Raw genomic sequence first — 15340 nt, forward strand, 5'->3', positions numbered from 1 at the left:
CCATTATTACCAAGATGTGCTGGTGCCCTCTAGTGGACTTCAGTAAGGGGCCAACCAAGTCCATGGCGATCCTCTCAAAAGGGACCTCGATAATGGACAGGGGTACCAACGGACTGCGGAAATGTGGCATGGGTGCAATAATCTGACACACTGGACAGGAAGAGCAGTACAATTCCACTTCTTTAGAGATCCCAGGCCAATAAAACCTCTGGGTGATCCTCTCCCGGGTTTTTTCCGCTCCCAAATGTCCCCCAAGAATGTGCCCATGGGCCAGTTCCAAAACCATCTTGCGGTACGGTTTAGGCACTACCAGTTGCTCAATGGTATCCTCTGTGACACTCGATATAACAGGTCCCTTTCAATAATGAAGTAAGGGAGGGCAACCCTCTCATCAGGGTTAACTAACTCCCCATCTATCTGAACTACATTCTCCCGGGCTTTTAGCAATGTGGGGTCCCTCAATTGCTCAGTGAAAACATTTTCTCTGTGCACCTTGAGGTCATCAAACCCTATCAGCCGCTGTTCCTCTTCTGAGGTAGCAGGCTCCTCCCTAGGGACTGGTGTTTCCCCTGCTAATACTGAGAATGGAAACTCAGGAGAATCCTCACAGTTATAGGTTTCTGGAGTAGATGGTTCAGACTCAGAAGAACCACCTACTGGGGAATCTGGGCAGTCCCAGAGTTCCCAGAATTTTGGGAAATCCCTTCCCACAATGGCGTCATGTGGCAGTTTGGGAACTAAACCCACCTGGTGACACAAGTTACCGAGGGAGGTTTCAAAAGAAACTGTAGTTACCGGATATTCTCTAGTGTCCCCATGTACACAAACTACAGCCATTTTCCTCGGATGTAAGGTTTTTCCCACCACTAGATCACTTTTCACTAAGGTGACCAGGCTACCTGAATCCAACAATACCACAACATTTTTACCATCTAAGCACATTCTATATAAAGGTTTCTCATTTCCCTTTACTGCAGTGCATGTGGTTGCAAAAAGGGACTGTCGTCTCTCTGTCAGAAAGTCACACTGCATGGGTTCATCACCCGCTGGGCAAACCGCTGATACATGTCCCTCTTCCCGACAACGGTAACAAATCAACCTTCTGGTCCTCTCCTGTGGAATGGGTCTTCCAGGCCTCTCTCGCCAAATATTAGCAGTAGTCCCGATAATTCCTCCAGTTGCTCCTTAGTACCTCTCTCCACCCCCATCCCTTGATGCAGTCTTACCTATAGGTGGGGAGGGTCTGGTCTTGGGGTGAAAAGTCTGTGCGTCTCTGGTGGAAGAGGACAAATTCTCTGTTGTTAAGTACCTTTCGACCAGGTCTACAAGTTTGTCTGCGGTTTCCGGACCACCATGGTTCACCCATTTCTGCAGGGTGTTAGGAAGAGACCTAAGAAATTTGTCCATGACTACTCGCTCCAAAATTTTTGGTCCGGACAGAGTTTCTGGCTGCAGCCATTTCCTAGCCAAATGGATGAGGTCATACATCTGCGACCGAGGTGGCTTCCTCTGCTGATAACTCCAATTGTGGACCCGCTGAGCACGGACATCCAGGGTTACACCGAAACATGCCAATATTTCCTCTTTTAATCAAACATAGTTTTTTGCGTCTGCAAGTTCCAAATCGAAATATGCCTTTTGGGCTTCTTCAGATAATAGGGGGGCCACTAGTCCAGCCCACTGGTCTTTAGGCCAACTCTCTCTTTCCGCTGCTCTCTCAAACGTGGTCAGAAACATCTCAGGGTCCTCATCTGCAGTCATCTTTGGCAATAAGTGTCGTACCTGAAAAGTCGGTATGTTACTGGCCTGACTCCCAGCCTCGGTCTGCTGTCTCTGAAGCTGTTTCACGATGGCCTCCTTTTGCTGCTGGTGTCTCTGTTCCAAGCCTGCAATGCTCTCTTGGTAAACCTTTTGTTGAGCTGCCATGCTCTCTTGGTGAGCCTGTTGTTGAGCTGCAAGGCTTTGTTGTTGAGCTGCAATGCTCCGCTGCAAACCTGCATTCGTCTGTTGTTGATTTGCATTTGCCAAAGCCAGCTGTTTCAGTATCTCCTCCATTTTGGGTTTACTTTAATTGCCCGCATTCTCCATCATGTGTAAGGGGTTAGCTCGGTAGCGGGGTGTGTGACCCCTTGGATGGGTTCACTACACACTGAATTTATACAGACAGGCAGTCGAAGACAGTTGAAAACAAAGATTTTGGTTTATTCTTCCATCTTGCTGGAAACAAGTGCAAGCATCCAAACAGCATAAACAAAATCAAACATAAAATAAACCCTGGCCACTTGGGGCGTCTATCTTCACCACACAGGAACCTATCTATGGAGTCTGGCACAGCCTAGTGCTGGGCAGACACTGCTGGTCATACAGCAGAAAAACAATAGTCTTTTGATTTTTATCACACAGAAAAATCAATCCTCTCCTCACCTTCTCAGAAGACTTTCTGGCACTGCTCTCCTTACTCACAAAGCCTCAGGATGCAGCCATCTAGTGGTAATCCTCTGGATTACTTATAGAGGCCTTAATTGCCTCATTCTGAACAGCTGAAGTTTTCCAACGCCCTTAGACCTATTCTGACTACTTCTCGCAGCCGACGCCTAATAACAATTGGCGTATTGTCTAAACAAGGCAGAAATGTATGTCCCGTCTGTGACAACACCCACAGATTTACCTGACTTCCTGTCACACTACACACAGTAATGCAAGGTTTTCTCCCTGGTGTGGAAAAAGCCTCTTGAGGGGGGAGGGGGCGAGCAGGAGAGTCAGGTTGCTCTCTACTTTGCAGATAGAGAAAGGATCTGTGTGTTAGTGGGCATCCTGACACTCCTGCTTGCCCCCTCAAGAGGCTTTCTCCACACCAGAGAGAAAGTGTTGCATTACTGTGTGTAGTTACAGACAGAAGCACAGGACGTGAGTTTTTCTCAGAATAAATAAGGACATTTAGAAGCAAAATTGAAGGATGAGGTAAATGAAGGAGGACTGCACTAAGGTAAAGGAAGCTATTTAGGGAAAACATTTTTTTACCTTTACAACCCCTTTAAGTGCTGCACCTATAGGCTAAGGTGACCAGATTTTTTTAATTAAATCCGGGGGCACTGTTTTTTAATAGTAATGGCGGCAATCAGCAACTCTCTGCCCATCGCCGCCGCCACCCGCCTCACAGCCTGTCAAGTCTTACTCTTCTGGCCCAGCTACTACAGGGTGGGGAGGAAGATCACTCCACCAAGGAAGGCAAGGAGATAAGCAGGCAGGCCGTAAAACTGGGCGGCTGGTCGGCAAGCGCTTTATAAGATAGTACAAAGCACAATAGCCCATAGCAACCAAACACAGGCTGATGGTTGAAATAATGATTGAGCAAATAACTGTGTTTTCTAAAGTGTTTTTAAAAAAAACACTACAATATGTATTTTCACTGACACCTAATTTTTCTTTATACAAGGACCCCAAGATCAGCACATGTTTGCCTGTACTGGACTTAATTGATGCAATTCAACCTGGCTCAATTAACTATGACATTCTGAAGACGGAAGACCTAAATGATGATGAGAAATTGAATAACGCCAAGTATGTATGCCAATAAAGTATATTTTGATCCATACAGTATGTCTTAGTGAATCGCAAAATGATTTGCTTTATGGTAAAGTGGTTGTAAACATACTATATATGTTTTTATTAAATAATAAACATGTTATACTTACCTGCCCTGTGTAATAGTATTGCACAGAGCAGCCCTGAACCCTCATCTTCTGGGATCACCAACTGGAGCTGTCAACAAGCAGAGGAGTGATTGGGGCACTCATGAGGGGTCATTCTTGATCTGGGCTGTGTGCATCTATAAACACACCCAGCACAAATTGGTCCCACCTCCCTGCTCCCTCCTCACTGGTTTGATTGACAGCAGCAGTAGCCAATGGCTCCCCCTATTGTCTTTGTGCCTGTGAGAGAGAGGGAAAGAAGTCAAGCACTGCTGCAGAAGATACATCGCTGGATCGAAAAAGGAGGCAGGGAAGTATTTATGGGGGGTGCTGGGGGAGCTGATCATGAAAAGTTTTCACCTTAATGCAGAGAATACATTAGGGTAAAAAAAATATATACCTTTAGACCCACTTTAAAGAAAAGGGAAATCTTCTTTAATTACATCTAAGACACACTCCCTGAAATTCATAAAGATTGACGCAGACAGCAAAAGTGCTTTGAATGAAGCCTATTGAATTCCCCCACTGTCATCCTGCCCATTCAGGGCAAAGTGATAGTGTCTTTGTAAACCATCCACCCTTCCTGCTAAGCCCTGATACTTACCGTACCAGCACTACCACTTCCCCACTGCATCCAGCAATAAAATTCCTGACATCTGAAGCTGGATGGTAAGGGTAGTGATGACATCACACTGAGCGATTTCCTGCCAGACTGTCACATGGGAGAAGGTAACCCCATGTATTGGTTGCTGCTGCAATGGAGTCAGGAATGGTAAGGAACCTCTGGCAAGGTGAGTATCATAGGTTCAGGGGGAGAAGCCTTACAAAAGCACTGTTGCTTTGCCCTAAATCAGGGGTGCCCAACCTTTTGAAGAGCGAGGGCCACTTAAGCGATTTGGTAACCGGTCACAGGTCACAATGAACAGAGCAGGCAGATGATAGGCATGTCCACTCTGCATATGCAGAGCAGACAGGGGCACAGCCCACTCAACTCAATTGGCCCTCCAATCCGATCTGCCCAGATGGAAGGGGATGGATCCCCCCTTCTGTTTTTTTTTAACGGATCGAATTAGAGGTAGGTGGGTGTAAGCGGCCACAAGTCCATTTACATCTGTGGCTCAATAAAGGTGAACGAAGGGTCCAATTGGGTCGGACTGATCGTGTCAAAGGGACCTAAGGCTGCTTTCACACTAATGCGCTGTGGTATACCCACACCAAGGTTGCAGCGCAGTGCACCTATGGCTTTCCTGCGGGTTAGCTGCACTTAGACTTCTATTATATCCTGCAGGTGTAGTGCACTTTCTGAAGTGCACCAACCCATGGGTAATAACAGAAGTCTATGGCTCAGTGCAGGTAACCCGCAGGTATTCTGCATTGCACCTGCAGATCAGTTTGAAAGTAGCCCAGTAACCACTGCAGAACAGATATGCCCATATATACATGGTGTACTAAACTTACCTTTAATAACAGTCTTCCATTCAGGTATCACCAGATGTTGCTGTTCCAGGCAAAGAGCATTTGGTATCACTCCACCTGTGACAAGAGTTGGCGCTATATATGAAGCATCAGCTTATGCCAACCCACCACCCCAGAGCAGGAGGTCGCAGGCCACATCAGAGGGCTCCGGGCCACTGGTTGGGCACCCTTGCCCTAAATGATGTCTCTTTAATTTTTGTTCAAATTAAAGATAGCAATGTGGAATGCATTGAAAATAAATAAGCACAGATACATTAACGTTCAGCATTGGAAGATCAATGCTGATAGTTTTCATTACAGATCCCTACCGTAAAGCCCCTCACTCTAACTCCTATCTGCAACCTTAAACCTTAAATCAGGGTTTGTCAACCAGGGTTCCTCCAGAGGTTTCCAGGGGTTCCTTGAGCAATGACCAATTTTTGCCTCTCAGATAAATTCCCACTGACGCCGCTAATCTTTTTTAGCTATCTGTAAAGGGGTAGTTGTTCCCAGGTACCACAAGTTTAAGGAGCATTCTTCCAACTGACCATCTCACTAATGCATCATGCGTTGTAGATATAGTCATTTTTAGCAGGGATTTCCTGAGACTGGAATGTGATTTTAAGGGTTTCTTGAAAAGGTTGAGAAAAACTGACTATCACTAATGCTTCCTGCAACCATAAACCAAACCCATCTTTTAAAAATACCCCTAACACTAACCCTCCCTGTAACCCTAATACTATCCTTCCCTTATATAATCTTAACCCTTTGTTTGCATACATCTTCTGCACCAAAGACCAGTCCTTCCTGAACTAAAGAGCCAGCAGTAGAATTTACAGCTAATCATTGATCCTTGTAAAAATGGATATAATCTCTTTTTTATGACTGAAGCCATTAGTGCTAATTGATTCAGGATGGGTAGTGGAGGTTTAACTTAGATAAGATAAGTTTACAGCCATAAAAATGTTCTGGAGACCATATGCTGCAGAATTCCATTCAGAGCTTAACTATTTAAGGTTAATAAAGACTAATATAGTAAAAACTTGCTTAGTAGACTACAGCAGGTGAAGCACCTGATCTAGTCTAAATACCTGATCTAAATATTAACTTACACAAAAACAGATGTGCACCCGTTTTTGGATAGTATAGAAGGGGAACCTATTTAGACAAAGAGAGGCAGTCAGAATCACAATATAACAATAAAAGATAAAATTAAAATTTACCTGTGAGAGCTACCCATGTGGGCTACTTGATCATGTGCACTGGACACTTTGCTAACTTTCCTAGACTATTTGATCCTAGCAGAAGTGATGCATTTAGGTGTGTTTAGATGCGTCAAGCGCTTGGGTGTTGATTCATTTACACACTGCATCAAGCATTTTTTCTGCTAAAATGCCACTGCTCCTGGATGCGCTGCCTTTTTTTTTTTTTTTACTGCCTCTGTATACCCCTGCCTCTAAACTTCTCTAAATGCCTATGTGTGCATGGACACCTAGGTTAATACGCAGGGGCCCCTAGGACCAGCAGAAAAATCATCCAGTGTGCATGAGGCCTTAGTAAAGTGTCTTCTGTAAAAATCCGCTGACAGGCAGGGTTATTATAATATAAGAGACTCTAGAGGGCTCTTCTGTCATTAATGATCCCCCTGCCTGTCAGCACGTAATGCGATCTGAGCCAGGCATGCGCAGCTCAGACTGCGTTTACTGCATGCAGTGGCAAAGTGACTCCTGTGTGCATGTGCGTGAATGACATCACCACAGCCCGGCCATTCAAGCGGCCGAAGATTTGGAACCCAGAAAGAAGACTGGGTTAACATGGAAGTGCTGTGGACCATAGAGAGCCATGACAGCCCAGCGCTGGATAGTTCCGTCTGTAGATAAGTCTCTCATAATGTACGAGCAGTGCATACTCGTACATTATGACTTAAAGGGGTTGTAAAGCTTTGTGTTTTTTCACCTTAATGCATCCTATGCATTAAGGTGAGAAAACTTCTGATGCTTACAAGCCCCCCATTTACTTACCTGAGCCCTTGAAAGTCCTGCGTCGTGAACGTGCTGGCTTCTCGGCCCGGTCTTCTTGGCTCTTCATTGGAGATTGATAGCAGCGCAGCCATTGGCTCCTGCTGCTGCAAATCAAATCAATGATACGGGGCGGGGCCGAGTAATACACTTGGCGGTTATGGCCACCACTGTATCACACGGGAGCACGCCCGCAAGCTAACCCCATTGGGAGAGCGCTTCCCAGAAGGGGAGGAGCCGAGACAGCCATTGAGGGACCCCAGAAGACAAGGATCGGGGCCACTCTGTGCAAAACTAACTGCACAGTGGAGGTAAGTATGACATGTTTGTTATTTAAAAAATAAATAACCTTTACTAACCCTTTAAACCTGCGGGAGGGGGGCGCACATTTTTTAATCTCTTAATGAGACTTTACTAGCACTTTAACATTATCATAGTTTTATCAGCAGGGAGAGGTCAGCAATGGTATGCTATATATTTCTCCTAGGCTTCCTTTAAGATAAAGCTTGTAGAGTCAGGGGATCCTATCATGATTCTGCTATGGAGTTCTATCATAAAAACCTCTCTCTGTGAATTAGGAAAAAGCTATTTCAATTAGGCTAAAATGAAACTATGACCTGAAATACTTTGGAGAAGAAACACAAATCCTTATTTATACCTCATGTGCATTATGTTTCTCTTTTGTGCAGATACACTGTTTCAATGGCAAGAAAGATTGGTACAAGGCTCTATGCTTTGCCAGAAGACCTAGTGGAGGTGAAACCAAAGATGGTCATGACAGCCTTTGCCTGCTTGATGGGAAGAGGACTGAAAGTTTAGAAAGCCAGTAACATCTTTTCTGATAAAGTCGTTCTTCTCTACTGCAGATTAAGCCATTCCTTTGATTAGATGAAATGATACAATACAATACCAACATAGCCAAAACTATGAGAAATGTATCCTAGTGCTTCTTTCTGGTTTAGAAAAGCAAGAATGCATTAATTTCTGTTTGTAATAATAACAATTTGGACATGTACAGTAGGAGCACTCTCTGTTTTTCAAAACTTAATTCAAACAACATAATAAACGAGATCTGATTTGTAGTATTCTGTGTTTTGTTTGCTGCGTCTCCTAGATACACGTATTATAATGACAATTTATGTAAAGCAAAGCTGGATTGCTAGCATGGCAACCATTGCTCAGCCATCTCTTGCAACCATTAGCAAGCCAATGGTGGTTTATCGCTCTCCTACAATGTAGCATAAACATCTGGGTGGTATCCAAAAGAGAATGACATTTTTTTGACCTTGTTGGAAGAGGGCATAGACTGGTGCATGGAAATCTTATATTTGGACCCTCAAAACATTAGATTATTCAGTTTACCTTTGCCCTCACAAAAGTGATATTTAACTATGTGCAAAGTTGTCTTTTAATCCTGGGGTGGCAGTATTAGATCAAATCTTTCATTAGGAAAGGTGGATTGTTGGAAAATGTGTTCGCTACACTTTGCTCTGCATGCTTTTCGAATCCTGGACTTGGAAACACATGGAAGATGCACATACAGGCAGGGCCGTCTTAATAGCATCATGGGCTCCTGGGCAAAGTAATGCTCTGGGGCCCCTACAGATGACAATGAAGCTAAACAGACATTAAGTAGGTAGGAGGCAGACTGCCTCCCCTTTGCATCTATCACTCTTAGTGCCATCATGGGGCCCCCAAATTTCAGGGGAGTGTGGGCTCAAGGACCAGCTGCTTTGAGGAAAGTGCAGGGCCCCCCCCATGCAGCTGGGGCCCCTGGACAGTGTCCAGGTGTGCCCTCTCATTAAGACAGACCTGCATACTGTACTGTATATTGTGACTGGATTGTGCCCTTTAATATGGAGGGAAGAGAGACAATTCATCTGTCACTAAGGGGGAGATTTACTAAAACTGGACTCAAAATCTGGAGCAGCTGTTCATTGTAGCCAATCAGCTTCTAACAATTAGCTTTGGCAAGAAAACCTGGAAGATGTTTAGTTTATATTGAGAATTGCATCAGATTTAGCTCAATGCAGTTTTAGTGAATAACCATCCAAAAATGTACTATATTTGATAAAACTGTGCTAAAAAAAAGCACATTTAACTGGCAAGATGGCGGTGCCCAGCACTAGGCTCCTTTAATACGTCTACACAAGGGAGGCTTTTATGGGTAAATAATAAGCTAAAGATACAGTGAATGCATATATAATCTTATGGGAATGTTTTGTGTGAAATGAATGATCCAGCTCCCTTACTTTATCCTGTATATATAAATTTTGGCTCTAAGGTCCCCAAACCAAAGAGCCAAATAAGGGAATTGGGGCCAAGGTTGGACTGTCACGGTACTAATAACATAGGTGTAGAGTGTGAAAAAGAACAGGTAGATAGTAAAAAATATATTTTATTGAATACAATATCAGTAAGGATACAGAATTAAAAAACAACAAGACCAACATAACACCAGTGTAATAATCCCCGAATGGGGGGAAAAAACAGTGGATTGAAAGTCAAGGCAAGCATCTTAACTAGTTTCGCGGCTTCTGCCGCTTCATCAGAAGAGGGTCTACAATAAAAATGACAAGGCGTCAAACAATTGAATATTACATAAAATCATACATAGGGGAACAAAGGACTCGACTGCTCACCTACAAAGCCCCCCCACACACAGGAGGCGGGGAGGGTGGCTGCCATCGCATGGGGTACCAGATGGCTACAAAGGGGTGCGTGTGTAGACGAATTGACCTACTTGTCGGGTATATGGAATAAAGTTAGTATGTATATTAAGCCCTGAGCACGTGGGGGGAAGAAAAAGTGCAGCCAGCGTAGGTAACCCGTTGATGAAGATGCAAGTCAAAAGTGGTGTGCAAACTGAGCAGTGAAGTAAAGTGATGGTAGGAACACAACTACAAGCTGGGAGGATGAAGGAGGGAGGGGTGGGTGAAGGAAGAAAAGGGGGGGAGTGATGGGAGAAAGGGAAAAATGAGGGGGGGGTGAGGGAGAAGAAAGAGAGTGGGGTCAACAGCAAAAGGGGGAAGGGGAAGGGGGGGATCCACTGTTTTTTCCCCCCATCCGGGGATTATTACACTGGTGTTATGTTGGTCTTGTTGTTTTTTAATTCTGTATCCTTACTGATATTGTATTCAATAAAATATATTTTTTACTATCTACCTGTTCTTTTTCACACTCTACACCTATGTTATTAGTACCGTGACAGTCCAACCTTGGCCCCAATTCCCTTATTTGGCTCTTTGGTTTGGGGACCTTAGAGCCAAAATTTATATATCTATATTCTGGATGATGGTATGCCCCCCTTAAGTATTTATTTATTTCCCACCTTCAGAGGTTACATTTCATATTTATCCTGTATATGTAGGCATACACAGAAGAATGAGCATGGGTCTGTTCCAAGTGAACATGGTTTTGTCAGTAGGTTTGTCTATCTCACTTTGGTAATTATGTACATATGTTTATCATTATGGCTTATGCATTTTGAAAATAATCCAAATGACATCTTTATCATGTAACTGGCTCAGTCCATGCCCTGCAGCACGGACACTAATGACAGCATATGAAATGCACAAGGACTATTCAAGCATATCCTATTACAGTACTAAAGCATACAGTACTTGGTGAGTAAAATAGCCTTTTGTCAGCAGCCCCTATAGATTCAAGGGAAAACCTGTAGTATTCCTGTTTGTTCCTCCCCTAGTAGCTATTCAATTAACCAAGCCCAAGTGTAACCAAAAACACAAATAGAAAAATCAGCCCAAGGGACATAACTTACTGTTAGTACAGTGTGTCCCTTGTGCAGATTCGTCTAATTTCAGTAGTAATCCAATCAGTCCTGTACTCCACCCCTGCCGCTGTAATCTTTCAATGCGGCAGGGGTTAATAAAATTCAGGCTGTCATGAGTTGTCATCAAGAGAGCTCAAGTATGCCTGCTCTTTCCTGTGCAATTCATCATTAATACTACAGCTTCTATGAATGACACAGGATCTAAAATGGAGGATGGGGCAGATGATTGATAGCTCCGCCCCCTCCATTCAGAGAGCTTGTGTAAGTCATAGAAGCTTTAGCATGGCTTCTATGACTGACAGATCCTGCACTGGAAGATTAAGGTGGCAGGAGTTGGGGGAGTGGTACAGAACTGAAATTGATTACCGCTAACAGAGGAAGAATCGACACAAGGGACACATGATACTAACTGTAAGGTATATAGTATTATTATTATTATTATTATTATTATTATACAGGATTTATATAGCGCCAACAGTTTACGCAGCGCTTTACAACATATAGTATATGAGTTTACATGCATTTAAAAGCTTACATTTCCATACAGTTATCAGTAAATAAAAATTCCATTGATTCTTCAGCTCCCAGAATTGATGGGGGGTGTAGTTTATAGGAACACATGCTTAAAATACTGGCTAGTAACATAGATTTTTACTGATCTAAACACAGTGCTAATTTACTGACAGTTACGTGCCTGTGTGTACAGGCCAATTGAAAGCAATGGGCTGCATTCAGACAAGTAAAAAAAAAAGCTGAACACCTTAACCTCCCTGGCATTATGATTATGTCAGATTTTAGGTGCTGAAAGCGGTACCATTATTTTGCATGGAAATTTAGTGTTTTATATTGTAGGCCTGTAATTCTTAGGAACAACTCACTTAAATCTGTCCAAACAAGAGTCTAGTAGACATCCCGGGTATGATAAAGTTTGAAACACAAAATCATAAATTATAATATAATAAATAACTATAAATATTTATACCAAATAATAATATAATTATAATAAAAATTATTCAATAATGTAATCAAATCAATAACACTGAAATTTGCTCAGTTGCAGAATTGTCGCTGTCATTACTTTTATTGTTTGATGACGAATTTCCCCACAAATCGCTATCGCTCAATTCTGCAAGTGATTCTAATTTATTATCGCTGTTTTCTAGCTATCTATAACCACTTTTGACATAAAGGGACACTTTTTGGTTGCTATGGACAATCTCCAGTTTCCAGGCAGAAAGAACAGTATTTATAATATAAAACTGCATGCAGAACACTGGGCAGACCACTAGGGACAAAGGGGATGTGTATTTATTTCATACAGTACTGTAATCTGTAAGATTACAGTATACTCTATGTGTACTGTGTATTTACTTTTTTGAATTTAGCACCGATCTCCGCCCCCTTGCGTCGTAACGTCGCAGGGAACGGAGCTCGGCGGCACTCGGCACTGTGTGAATCGAGTGAGGATACAGCTCGGTCACACAGCGGGGACACATCGCAGGATCCAGGGACAAGGTAAGTAAACTCTGCCTGTGGATACTGCGATGCAATCCCGAGTCTGGCTTGGGGTTACCGCTATTGGTGCTGAAATCCCACCCCGAGCCAGATTTCGGGAATACCGCTCAGGGGGTTAAGTTGTCTGTTTATGAAGCAGTGAAATCTAGTCACTGCTTCATTCGCAGGCATTCACAGTTGAGATCTATTTCCTCTGGGTGCCAGTTTATGAAGCAGAGTATATTGCTTCACCCTTGGAGAAGTGAAGCGATCTACCAACGCTTCAAACACTGGAAAACGGTCCCTGATACTGGAATCTTGTGAGACTCTTTGAGATTACAGTACCAGAAATTCACAGAAACACTGAGATGACAGTTTATTAGGCAGTGATAAATAATCACCGCTCAGTACACTGAAGCCTCGTACACACGATCAGTCCATCCGATGAGAACGGTCTGAAGGACCGTTGTCATCGGTTAACCGATGAAGCTGACTGATGGTCCGTCGCGCCCACACACCATCGGTTAAATAACCGATCGTGTCAGAACGCGGTGACGTAAAACACAACGACGTGCTGAAAAAAATTAAGTTCAATGCTTCCAAGCATGCGTCGACTTGATTCTGAGCATGCCTGGATTTTTAACCGATGGTCGTGCCTACTAACGATCGGTTTTGACCTATCGGTTAGGGATCCATCGGTTAAATTTAAAGCAAGTTGGCTTTTTTTTAACCGATGGTTAAATAACCTATGGGGCCCACACACGATCGGTTTTGACCGATCAGACCGTTGTTCTATGCTTAACCTATCGTGTGTACGAGGCCATACAGATGGTGTGATTAAGGTTAATAAAATAACAAGTCCCCCTGCATAATATATATATGTATACACACACACATACATTATATATACATGTATATACACACACACACACACACACACACTATGGGCCAGATCCACGAAGCGCTGCGCATTGTACGCCGCCGTAACTTACAGCATATTTCCCGAATTCTCAAAGAATTTGCGCCGTAAGTTACGGCGGCGTAGTGTATCTGTGTCGGCGTAAGGGCGCGCAATTCAAATGGGTGAGAATGGTGGCGTGTTTTATGCTAATACGTCCTGACCCAACGTAAATGACGTTTTTCTGAACGGCGCATGCTCCGTCCGTGGGGGGTATCCCAGTGCGCATGCTCGAAAATAACCCGAAACAAGCCAATGCTTACGACGTGAACGTCAGTCTACGCAAAGCCCTATTCGCGAACGACTTATGCAAACAACGTAAAATTTTCAAAATTCGACGGGGGAACGACAGCCATAACATAGGATACGCCTCATATAGCAGGGGTAACTATACGCCGAGAAAAGCCTTACGGAAACAACGTAAAAAAATGCGCCGGCCGGACGTACGTTCGTGGATCGCCGTATCTAGCTAATTTGCATACTCGACGCGGAAATCTACGGAAACGCCAGCTAGCGGCCAGCGTGAATTTGCACCTTAGATCCGACGGCGTACTAAGACGTACGCCAGTCGGATCTAGCCCAGCTTCAGGCGTATCTTGTTTTGTGGATACAAAACAAAGATACGCCGAAGCAACCTAGCAGTTACGCGGCGTATCAATAGATATACCAGCGTAACTGCTTCGTGGATCTGGCCCTATATATATACACACACACATGTGCACATTATATATATATATATATATATATATATATACACGTGTATACACATAAATATTACAGGGGGACATGGTTACAGTGTTGGGGGGTCTGAACGAGGTAGAAAGAAGTTAAAAATCTTCCTCCTTCCATCTCTGATCCCCCGGGATTCCCTCTTCACTCCCCGATTCACCACCTCTGAGCTGGTGAATCGGGGAGTGTGAATTCTGACACAGATCCCCTGTGAAGTGCTCAGATCACAGCTTCATAAACTGGCCGTTACTGTGCCATTCAATGAGACTTCTCACTGTGCAGAGATAATCGGCGGGGAACAAGTTCAAACACTTCTCCCCCGATTATCTCTGTTTCATAAACTGTTTATGGACTGTGATCAGTGGCAATCCTCGGGATCACCGCTGATCACTGCTTCATAAACGGACACCTAAATGTATCATTTTGGGTGCCTGTGAGCAATAGCCATTATCGAATGAATGAAATCAATATCGATGTACAAAATAAGTAAGGATTGAAATAATTTAGGGCTGTTACTGATTAAAAATGTTGTGTTCCATTAATCGATTTTTTTTTTATTGATTAATCGACCAATTTTGATTAATTATAAAGCACATACAGAACCAACTACTTTAGCTCATCTCCTTGCAGGCTGATTCCCAGTGCAGCTACCAACCACTGGAAAAATGGATAGCAGGATACAAAAAACACACAAAGGCAGCGCTCGATGGGAATAAAATTAAAACTTTTATAGTCTAGGTAACAAAATAAATATTGCACTGGAGATAAAATCGATGTAGCTACATAAACTGTAAAAATTGTGCGAGTAATACCAAAAGCAGTCATAAATACATGTAGCCAAGTATGATACTGGTATAAAAATGTGTACAACGATACCACTGCTTAATCCAGATGAGGAGAGGTTATCATCAGTCCATTGGCATGTAGATGTCCCCGTGAAGGGAACTATCACAACTCCCAGTGGATGGCTGTAGAATCCCAGGTTGAAAGAGGGAAGTGATAGAGGGAAGTGTAACAGCCCTTGCGTTTGGCAGATAGTAAGGTCCCGCCGGCATGCAGATATGAAGGCACCACAAAGGAGCCCTTCAGTCACCGGATCTCCAACGGAACTCCCTGAAGGTCCGGAAGCTGGCGGAGAGGTGAGTACCAATCAAAAGAATTTTGATCGATCAAAAAAATTAAAGATTAATCGAGGAATTAA

At 43.5% G+C, this 15340-nt stretch overlaps 1 protein-coding gene across 1 annotated transcript in view; it reads left to right on the forward strand.

Moving 5' to 3' along the window:
* Positions 1-8250, forward strand: part of LCP1 (lymphocyte cytosolic protein 1) — a 67514-nt gene extending 59264 nt beyond the window's left edge. The window contains exons 15-16 of the mRNA XM_040341259.1: positions 3437-3561; positions 7855-8250. Of these exons, the coding sequence (XP_040197193.1) occupies positions 3437-3561; positions 7855-7984 (255 nt within the window). The 3' untranslated portion in view covers positions 7985-8250. The remainder of the gene's footprint in view (positions 1-3436; positions 3562-7854) is intronic.
* Positions 8251-15340: the final 7090 nt, after the last annotated feature.

The sequence above is a fragment of the Rana temporaria genome, chromosome 2 (assembly GCF_905171775.1).
Source record: "Rana temporaria chromosome 2, aRanTem1.1, whole genome shotgun sequence".
Taxonomy (NCBI): domain Eukaryota; kingdom Metazoa; phylum Chordata; class Amphibia; order Anura; family Ranidae; genus Rana; species Rana temporaria.